This window comes from Austrofundulus limnaeus, unplaced genomic scaffold (genome assembly GCF_001266775.1).
Source record: "Austrofundulus limnaeus strain Quisiro unplaced genomic scaffold, Austrofundulus_limnaeus-1.0 Scaffold274, whole genome shotgun sequence".
Taxonomy (NCBI): Eukaryota; Metazoa; Chordata; class Actinopteri; order Cyprinodontiformes; family Rivulidae; genus Austrofundulus; species Austrofundulus limnaeus.
The window spans coordinates 72,399-82,726 of record NW_013952676.1 but is presented as its reverse complement, the minus strand read 5'-3'; the positions used below and the strand labels follow the sequence as shown (position 1 = coordinate 82,726).

The window sequence follows — 10,328 nt, the reverse complement described above, 5'->3', positions numbered from 1 at the left end:
GTGGAATCCGTCAGGGTTGCCCAGCCTCTCCGTATTTATTCATCCTTTGCACACAGCTTCTATCTTCTCATATAAAGAATAGCCCGTTAAAGGGCATCTGTATAGCAGATAAAGTAATTACAACYAGTCAATTAGCAGACGACACTACATTATTTTTAAAAAAATGCCCTTGAAGTTCCCATTGCTATTCAAACAAYAGACCTGTTTTCATCTGCCTCTGGGCTCTGTCTTAACTTGAAGAAATGTGAGCTGTTTCACTTTACAGGGTGTATRTATATTTTACAGTGATGATGGTAACAAAAATGCACTTGATACATCTATAAATAAACTGGATGTATATAGATGAAAAATCAATAGCACCCACCTCTCCCACAGGACAAAATTCAAAAGGGAGGAGCCCAGGGGGATGCAAACAATTTAACAAAATAATACCACAGAAGAAGAAATAAGGAGGGGCTTCAATCACAAGGTCACATGCCTACATTTACAGTGGTTTTCATTGTGTTTACARCCAGGTGTAACAACTTAACAGAGCATTTTGTGTAATTATAACAAAGTACAAAATACACATTGGTTACACTCACATTTTCAAAATTATTTTTATGTTAATTTTATGGCGATTTTTTGAGAGTATAATTTTTTTCTGATACACCCTGTATAACATGGGACTTAATGAAAGAAAAACAAATATTTTAAGACTACAATTTAATGGAAATGTTCTTTGCTGGTTTCCTCTGTTTATTTTGGTAATTGTTTTATTCAGTCTGTTATTTTAAGCAAAATTTAAAAAGTAAAGTGTTGAGAGAAAATGTAACTTTTCGGCAAAGTGCAAAAAATGCATTTTTTTCCAAACTCCATGTATTGTTTTCAGTGTTCATAATAACAATATTGACCAAAGAATTTCTAGTTTTCTTCCATAATTCAGCAGTTCTATCTCAAAATCACTGTTCAGAGATGAAAAAAAACTTTATATATGTACCACAGTGTATTTTACAGGCTGAAGTGTTGAATTGTGATCAAACAAAAGAATCTTTATTGGCTGATGAGCTAGATGTTTGCACTCATTTAAGGTCAATTTCACTTTTAGGTTTGAGTATGTTGTATCAAAAAACAATTAGCAGAAAATCCATTAAAGCTGTGTAAAATGATCTGTGACAAAGATGTGGGAAGTCTTTGAGAATGTGTGCTCAGGGACCCTTGAGGATCCTAATCCTGTCATTTATTTATTTTTGTTCAGCCTCAAAGCAGAGCCTGATAAATGTAGTCCTCACCACACTAAACTGAACTGATCGGAATTTCTTTCACGTTGGTGGAGGATGCTCCCTGCTGGGACTGCGGCTGTTTCCACTTCCATCTTCACTCACTGGTAAAGGTAAGTACTCATTTTCCAATCTTCCTGCTAAGTTGGTCTGAGGATCCTCAGATGCAGCTGCAGCAACATCTAAGCCTTGGTTGATGTATGTGGCTTCATGACAGGCCTCCAGGACTGGAAGCTCAGACAAAAGACATGTCAGTGTGTTGAGTAGATCTCTGAAGTCAGGCCTCAGGTTTGGTTCTGATTCCCAGCAGCTGTGCATGGCTTCATAACTGCCAGGTGTAAAAGAGAGAGAAAAATAAACAGAAATATACATATACAATTTAAAATTTCTGATTTTTGTTCACCTTATCCTAATTTTCCTTCCTTGACCCATGTGGTGATAGAATAGCATGTATTTTACCTGTTTTTAAAGAAGTGGCCCCTGAGGTCCACCTTRTATCTAATATTCACTTTTTGCTTTGCCCTTCAAACTCAGAGATTTCTACAGATTTTTGAAATGCTTTGTTTATATCATAAACTGTGGTTGATAGACATTAAGAATCTCAATTTTTTTGTTCAGAAAGATTATTCTGAAATTAATTTACTGTTTCAAAAATGTGCAACAGGGCTGGGCAAAATCATACAAATCACACAAATGTCAACAGTTAATATTTGCCACTTTGCAATTATTGCAGTTTGTGTCACATGATTGATGACTTATCAGGCATGAATGTGAGCCCAAAGGTTGAAGATGATGTGGAGCAGCTAACACTTATGCTAACCCTAACTCTAACTCTATGAACTTTTTTTCACCGGAATGCCAACATAAACCGAAGTACGAGGAAAGCCAGAAAATGAGGACTAAGGCCACAACATCGGCTGCAGATAAGTGCAGTTGTCATCTATTAATTGTCAGTCATTAGTGGCAAAATGCAACAACTGATCATGATAAGTGTTTATTTCGATATTGCTCAACCCTTGTGTGGTGGCTACTCYAGACCAACAACCTGAAATTAAATTTGAATTATTTTAGAACCTTTTAAAGACTTGATCATCCATAAACTGTAGAATTSAAACAAACTGGACTTTTTCCCCATGACTGCAGATTTAGGGTTGATTTAGACCCTTTACAAATACTGTCATGTAAACGTCTTTACAAATCAAACTAGACTTTCTTTCAAATACAMACATGTTGGGGGCAGAGCGGTTAGGGGAGTCTTACAGGTAGGTCGCCGGTTCGATCCCCCGTCCAGCTGTCTCAGTTGTTGTGTCCTTGGGCAAGACACTTCACCCCTAATGCCTCTGATGTGTGTCCCATCAGTGTATGAATGTGATTGGCACTGATTAGTCTCCATAGATGATTGTACATGTTAGCTTTGTAGAGACCTAATAGAGTGCTGTGTGAATGGGTAAATGAGGACACAGATTGTAATGTGAAGCACTTTGAGTGTCCTGGTTGGATAGAAAAGCRCTGTACAAGTAGAGTCCATTGTACTCGTAATGTATATGTAATCGTACAAACCCCTACAGCAAATTTTGGACTGATTATTATTTTATGAATTACATATAAATAAAAAAACACTCAAACTAATGCTTTTGGGATTATTAAAAACACCTTTAGAATTATACAAATGTATAAATATTAAAGAAAAATACAGACACTCACAGTTTCTGATCACAGTCCACAGGTGGTTTCAGTCKGTGTCCATCCAACAGCAGATCCAGCAGTTCATGATTATGAACACCAGGATATGGTGTTTTTCCTCGAGAAACAATCTCCCACATAGTTATACCAAATGACCACTGAAGACAGGAACAAAAAYACAATTCAAGTTGTAAATGCAACAAAACGAATCATGACCACCCTCTTTATATTGAGTATTTTCAACATTTACTGCCTAACCAGCTGTGACTCATTGATACAGGGATAAGACCCCAGAAGGCCTGTGACACAAAGCTGTTTATAGAAGATTTTAAATTKCTGGACAATGTGATGTGTTCTCATGGCTTTGATTTGCTTAGTTAACACTGTGCTATCTGATGCAATCAAAAGGTTGAATCTGGTCCTYTGAATGGATTCTTCTTCATTGAAATGTTTTGTCTTTTATCTAAGAGGCTTTTGCAGTCTGAGGAGTTGCAGGTAAACTCTTATGAGCAGTCTTATGCCCCTTTTCCATGGTGTAGTGTCGGAACGGTTGGTGTAGGAACGGTTCGGACCGGTTGGTTTTCCACTGATGTTCCAGTCCGGTTCCAATGGGTGTTTTGGGTGGTTGGTGGAGGTGGTTTTTAGGTATTTTCAAAAAAAATTAATGGGCAAAATGAGAGATGGAAACACATTTGATGAATAACTYTTGAAATTTTAAACATTTGCAAAAATTTAGCCAACCAGTGACGAACAGTGTTCTGACGTCGCATTTTGGTGTCAGCTGGGGCCGCTTGGAACCACAATGAAGTAGGTACTAAAAAAAGTGCCGGTTCCATGGATCTGGCCTAATGGAAATGGCTTGGAACCATAACGAACCGTACCGACACTACACTAAGTGGCACTGGTGGAAAAGGGTATTATAAGCAGTATCTTTACACAGTGGATCAACCAGTTTGGTCCTGATGTTGCGGGAGTTTCAGAGAAACTGAGATGTTTATTCTCAAAACATGACGTCCCAGTGGTTTTCAAACCCCAAAACACAATAGGTCAAAGACTGGTTCACCCCAAATGTCCAGGCCCCCCGGCACAAACGGAGTAATGCTGTGTATGCTGTTTAGTGCCAGGAGGACTGTGACCAAGCAGCCACTGTTCAAAAGAATGGCTCAACACAGAAGAGCAACAGCATCAGACCAGGACTCTGCAGTTTACACTCATCTAYRGTCCATTAGTCACTCTTTCAGGGATGAAGATGTTCAAAACCTTGATATGGAGGAACATTGGTTTGAGAGAGTAGTAAAGGATTTGTCTTGCTTGTCTATCTGCTTGCAAAAAATAAAAAATCTTCATTTTACTACTCCTTCTCCACACCTGCCTCCTTGCTAAATGTTTATATCTGAATTTTCTCTTTCCAGTATTTTGTACCTTCTGATAATCATCATATATTCAATTAAATTCAATTCAGTTTAGTYATATAGCATACAAACAAAAAAAACCCAAAAAATCTAAAGAAGCCAGCCAAATCTTTCCTTCATCAGCTTCCTATCCTGAGCAGCGGAGAGGAAAAACTCCCCCTTAACAGGAAGAAACCTCCATATATTCTGCATAATTCATGAAGGCAGACACGCTAAATGGATTGCGTCCACTATTTTGCTCATTTGACTTCATATTTTCTTATCAGAACATTTCTCAAAGTATTACACTGCACTGTGATTTGTCAAAAGGTTTAAATCATTTCCAATTTTCCTATTTTAAAATRTCAGCTTCATGGACAAACTTTTTACCCACTGATATTTCGCCCACTTCTAAAGTGGCAATGTGAAAAGTYATGTGTTACTCATTAGATTGTTGTAACTGGTCAATGTGATTACTTGTACTCAAATCCCAAASCATTCCTCTGTACACTCACCACATCACTTTTGGTTGTGTAAACTGACTCAGATAGGCTTTCAATGGCCAGCCACTTGATCGGAACACGTATTGCTTCTTTCTGACGGTAGTAATTACTGCTGTAGATTTTCTTTGACAGGCCGAAGTCAGCWACACAAACCCTAAGGTCATCACCCAACCTGTGCAAAAAAGCAAAACAAAACATAAAAATACATCATCAATGAATTTCAGAATTAAAAAATCAGAATAAAAGTTTCTGACACATTTTGGGGTTTTGTCCCAAAACTTCAAACTCTGTGATTTTGAAACTGAGATTGCTTACTGCTCAAATGCTCAACAATGTTTAACAGAGACATAGACCTTTTTATTTTGAGTCTCCATCTTCCCCTTGCCAAAGAAAGACTCACATGCAGTTCCGAGCAGCCAGATCTCTGTGCAAAAATCCCTGTGAGCTCAAATAATCCATCCCTGCTGCAATGTCAATCATGAATCGCAGGAGTGTTTGGTGGGGCACAAACTGCATGAGGAACATGGTTTTTCACAAAAAACACAGAAAATTCAGAAGGATTTTTTTAAAAACCCAAACACAACATTCTTGTGCATTTCAAATCAAACAACCCTGACATTATGGCTTGTTCAAACCAATAATAAATAAATAACACCCTAAATGCACCAATTAATAAAAAAAWAACTTTCCCACATATTTTATAATTTAATTGACCTTCACATTTATTTTTACAGCTTAGCTACAACAAATTATACATTTTAGCACATAAATTAAATTTTGCGTTTGTTGTTTTTGCACTTTTATGTCTMCTGTTTTTACTTTAYCTTTTGCATTTTTGCCTCGTTATGCAAATAAGGTGGGCTGTCCTTCTGGGTCAGCTCCTCTACTGTTGGTCAATAGACAGGAAGGAGCAAGATTCATATGTAAACTGATTGTGCGTGCCTGCACTGCAGGCCATTTCAGTAAARCACACTTTATTTGAGAGGAAGTCTAGCATGCATGATCTATCTGCACATGGATCCTGCTCCGTCATGTCTGTTGACAAATAGTAGAGCTGACCTGAGAAAAGCATCCCACCTTATTTGCATAATGAGGTAGAAATGCATGAGAGACAGAGAAATGTAAAAACTCATTGACATAAAAACTTGACATTCATGATCTTTGTGTAACTGATATTGTATGTGTCACAGGTCTCTTGCAAATGAGATTAAACATCACAATGCAATTACCTACCTTAAAAAATAACTTGTAGGAAAAAAATAAAAAATTTCTATTAAAAGGTTTAAGAGCCATAAAKGCATCTAAAGATAAACAAAAATATACATCTTTAAAAACAGTAACATTTAARTTACAGTATGTGCTATAAAGTTTATAATTTAAAACAAACAGAAAAACATAAATATGATTCATACAGGCCTTGTGTGAGTCAGATGCAGTTCAGTGGTAGTTTTTATAATATGAAATGCCTGCTGCTACTTTAGTCTGAAACTTAGTCTCTACAAAGTCAATCAAATTATAAGACATGATATATAATTCTCCTTTTTTAATTAACTTGTGCATTTTAATGTCCTGATGCATCTCAGTAATCCAGGTAGAAAAATCAAAAAGAAAAAATAAGTAGGTCTTCACTAAAGAACCCATCCAGAGGACCTACATATTTTTTCTTTTTGATTGTGCATTTTAAGTGTATTATTCATTCATTGGGTCATTTATATAGTCTTGCTTTTTAAAAAAACTGTTTCAGTACTCCATATGATGTCACGCGGTATTAGAAATCCAACACTAACATGTAAACCTATGTTAATAATGACTCTCAGTATCCATCAGCTTTTAGCTTAGTGTCTGTCAAAGTGACTGGGTATAGYCATTTTTGTGCAGGTTTTTATGCAAGGTTTATTAGCTGTGCCATCTTTATGTATTTGTTAGTTATTTTTTGTCTTGTGACAGTTTTTTAATCTTACCATGGGAATGTCACCGTAGCGTGTCGCAATAAGAAAACGACGCAAGTCTCCATGTTTGATGTAAGGAAGGATTACSAGAGGAACAGGCAGAGAAGCATCCTGCTCGCTCTGTAAAGTGACTCCTGCAGCAAAACACACATTTGTCACAAGGTTTCTGCTTCAGTCTTTCTTTATTTTATTTCAAATATGTTAAAGACAATCATGTCCAAAAAAATAAAAAATAAAAAAAGAGAGAAAAAAAMCTTTAAAAGTGGACAAGTATCGCTACACTATCTGTAGAGGTCATATGTCCAAAAATCATAGGAAGTAGTATTTATTGTCACTCCTTCGCCATTATCAGTTTTTACTAATCTAAATACATTTTCATGGAATTAATAGTGTGTTTATATAGTGTACTAAATCTTAAAATTGTGTAACTATTRTCATCATTTTACAAATCTTCTTAATTCATGAAAACAATTTTTCTTTTAAACAATTTTATGTTTGGTCATTGCTTCAACTCCACACTCAAATTATTCCACATTTTCACTCCACACACGGAGACAAACTCTTCCTCACAACACAGAAAGTAACAACTTTTAATTGAATATTATCTCTTGAATTTTAACTAATAATTTAACAATACACAGCAAAATTTCAAGTGTTAAACTTTCAGTGTTAAGCGTTTCAGAGTTGATTTCGACTCCCAAAATGTTATTTGGACACATTCTGAATTAACTGACATCCTGTGCTGGTGTTACAGTTGATTTTTATCAGCGTTGTCTCAACACTGGACAGAGTTAAATAAGGCTCTGTGCACTATTAAGTCTTAGATAACACTTAATAGTGTTGTTATTTAATACCATGCACTGTTGAAAAAGTATTCTGGAAAACCCCGCCCACTCAGGCCAGAATTTTCTAAGCAAGGGATTCTGGGTAAACTTCTAGAAATGACTATGACTATTAAAATCGTTCATGCATGTAAAAATGTTTTGTTCTGGTTAGTTGTCTTGTTTAGGTTGGTTAGTTGTTCACGTCTACGTCTGTTTCATTGGCTGTAAATGACACCATGAGGGAGAGGCACTCCTTAGTGTGTGAAAGGTCATTCCATTGTGACATTCTGTTAATTGATGAACAGTGTAAATCTAACACTGAAAAGAGTTGATATCAGCTTGTGGCCAGGGTGCTTGTGGTCTGCCCATGTTTGCCCACCCATGTCCTATATYYCTGCATGTGATTGGCCACAAGAACAGTGAAAGGAGAAAAAAATTGGCTCTCATTTGATGGGAGCTGGCTTTTCTGATGCACTACAATGTGAGTAGTGATGGGATAAATGGCTCTTTGAAGGGATCCGGATCTTGAGGAGCTGTTTGTTKCATAGAACCATCCAAAGGAGACATTCGATTTTGAACGAGTTACGTCATCACGTAAATATGTCATTACGTTGCGCGGATGAAACCATGTGTTTTGTCAAACTGAAACCCCCTCCCCTTTTCCCCGTGAGCTTCTGTACTCCACCACTCTGAATGTTTTCCATGTAAAAGCAAAGCGGGAATGACCTAAGGATGAAAAAATAAATAATATGTGAGGAATAAAAAATTAAAAAAATAACAAATGGCTCGTTACTGTCCGCAACTATTGTTCATTGTAAGGAGCTGTTCAAACGCTTTGGATCGTTCGTGAACTTCACATCTCCAGTTTTGAGCATGACCCATCACTATTGAGTTATAATTTACACTTAACTTAGTGTTAATTTAATTTAAACCTTGTTCAGTTTTAACATAACACATTGGTAGCATCAAGTGCGTTAATGGTGGATGAAATAAAGGAAGTGGATTTGCTTTATTTACTGAGACCGAGAGCATATCACGCTCACCAGTTAATTAATTCATAAATAAGTTATCAGATAATTCAGTGATGTTCTTTGTTTGGTGAATTTCACCACTCCAGGATATGACAGCTGATGAGGCTCGCTCTCAGAACTATTTTTGTCCCGAGCCCAGTTTGACACTGCGTTCTGTCTGTCTGTCTGTCTGTCTGTCTGTCTGTCTGTCTGTCTGTCTGTCTGTCTGTCTGTCTGTCTGTCTGTCTTAGGTTAGTGGACATCGTTCAGGAAATCATCCCATCGGAAAATGTGTCACCACGTCACACAGTGGAGTCTTTCTGATTGGTTGACGATCTGYGTCRAGCTGCAAAAGTTCAGATTTTCCACCTGAAGCATCCAGGATAGACTTTGCATGTAAACCTSACACTCAAAACTCATTTGGTGTAAACGCARCATTAGAATGAATGTGTTTTAAAATGTGCTTTAAACGATATCTCTCATCCATTATTACACCAAGAAATCTGATTTCTTGTGTGGAGCTGCCAACTAGTTGAAAAGAGGGTGAAATCTTCCAAGAGATCAGTATGAATAATGGTGCCGCACTGCCTGGCTGTGAACTTATTTTTTCACTTCATCTGCATTGTGAGTTGGACATTTAGTTTCTTACCTAGTAGTTTGACAACATTTTTGTGATCAAAGTTCTTCATAATCTCTGCCTCTTTCAAAAACTCATGCAAGTCCTCCYGGCTGTAGATTCCAACTAAAAATAAAGAGAACTGATCAAAAAGCTGACGAGGCACAGATGAGTTCTGAGGAGGTCTTGGAGGTCTGGTACTCACCTCTCATAGTCTTCACAGCCACCTTTATGTCACCTCCTTCCTCCGGTGTGAAGACCCCTTCATACACGGAGCCAAACTCTCCTGCAGAGTGACCCAGAAGACTTGACGGTTTCATTTCATGTTATTTGAAAAACAGCTTGCACTTTTGTAGACAAAATGACTAAATGATTGACTTGTTAAAGATTTGTACACTGGCGTATTGTTTCTAGATTCTGAATCTCACTTATTTAATGTATTTATTTCTCTGTCCAGAAACCCCTGTACAATTGGACATAACTGCTGAGGACAAAGGAGTGTTGTTGACCATACAGGCCTTGTGTGAGTCAGRTGCAGTTCAGTGGTAGTTTTTATAATATGAAACACCTGCTGCTACTTTAGTCTGAAATATCCAGATGCATCTCAGAATGCAGGTAGAAAAATCTAAAACAAAGTTGAGTAGGTCCTTTTGATGTTTCATCTCTCCTCCATAAAACTGAGTAACTTGGAAAAGAGGACTAAAAGGTTTTCATGTGACTAGCTGTGAAGTTAACCTTTTCTACATTACACGGTTGCTGCTAGCTCRAACAAGAAAGTACCCACTGACAACTTGTGTTAGCTTTGGCAGCTATCTTAGCTTTCAGTATGTGCAACTACCACACCAAAGTTTAGTTCAACATTTCTAAAATTCATTGTGCTAAAAGTGAAAGAAACTGAATTGAGCACAAAACAGTTGAAATTAACAGAAATAAGCTAAAAGTAGCAGGAACAAACTGAAATTTGCAAAAAAACGATGAAAGGACAGTTAAAACTCTGTAAATTAGCAGAAAAATATATCAAAAATAACTTAAAACATAAACAGGCTTAAATGAGTAGAAACATGCACTTTGCATGTTTGCTGAATTAGAGAAA

At 36.9% G+C, this 10,328-nt stretch overlaps 1 protein-coding gene across 1 annotated transcript in view; it reads right to left on the bottom strand.

The window, feature by feature from the left end:
* Positions 1 to 623: 623 nt before the first annotated feature.
* LOC106526363 (tyrosine-protein kinase receptor TYRO3) overlaps positions 624 to 10,328 on the bottom strand; it is an 18,662-nt gene continuing 8,957 nt past the window's right edge. The window contains exons 3-9 of the mRNA XM_014020954.1: positions 9,441 to 9,521; positions 9,269 to 9,361; positions 6,798 to 6,919; positions 5,237 to 5,346; positions 4,849 to 5,008; positions 2,964 to 3,100; positions 624 to 1,587 (exon numbers count right to left, since the gene is read on the bottom strand). Coding sequence (XP_013876408.1) covers positions 1,302 to 1,587; positions 2,964 to 3,100; positions 4,849 to 5,008; positions 5,237 to 5,346; positions 6,798 to 6,919; positions 9,269 to 9,361; positions 9,441 to 9,521 — 989 coding nt within the window. The 3' untranslated portion in view covers positions 624 to 1,301. The remainder of the gene's footprint in view (positions 1,588 to 2,963; positions 3,101 to 4,848; positions 5,009 to 5,236; positions 5,347 to 6,797; positions 6,920 to 9,268; positions 9,362 to 9,440; positions 9,522 to 10,328) is intronic.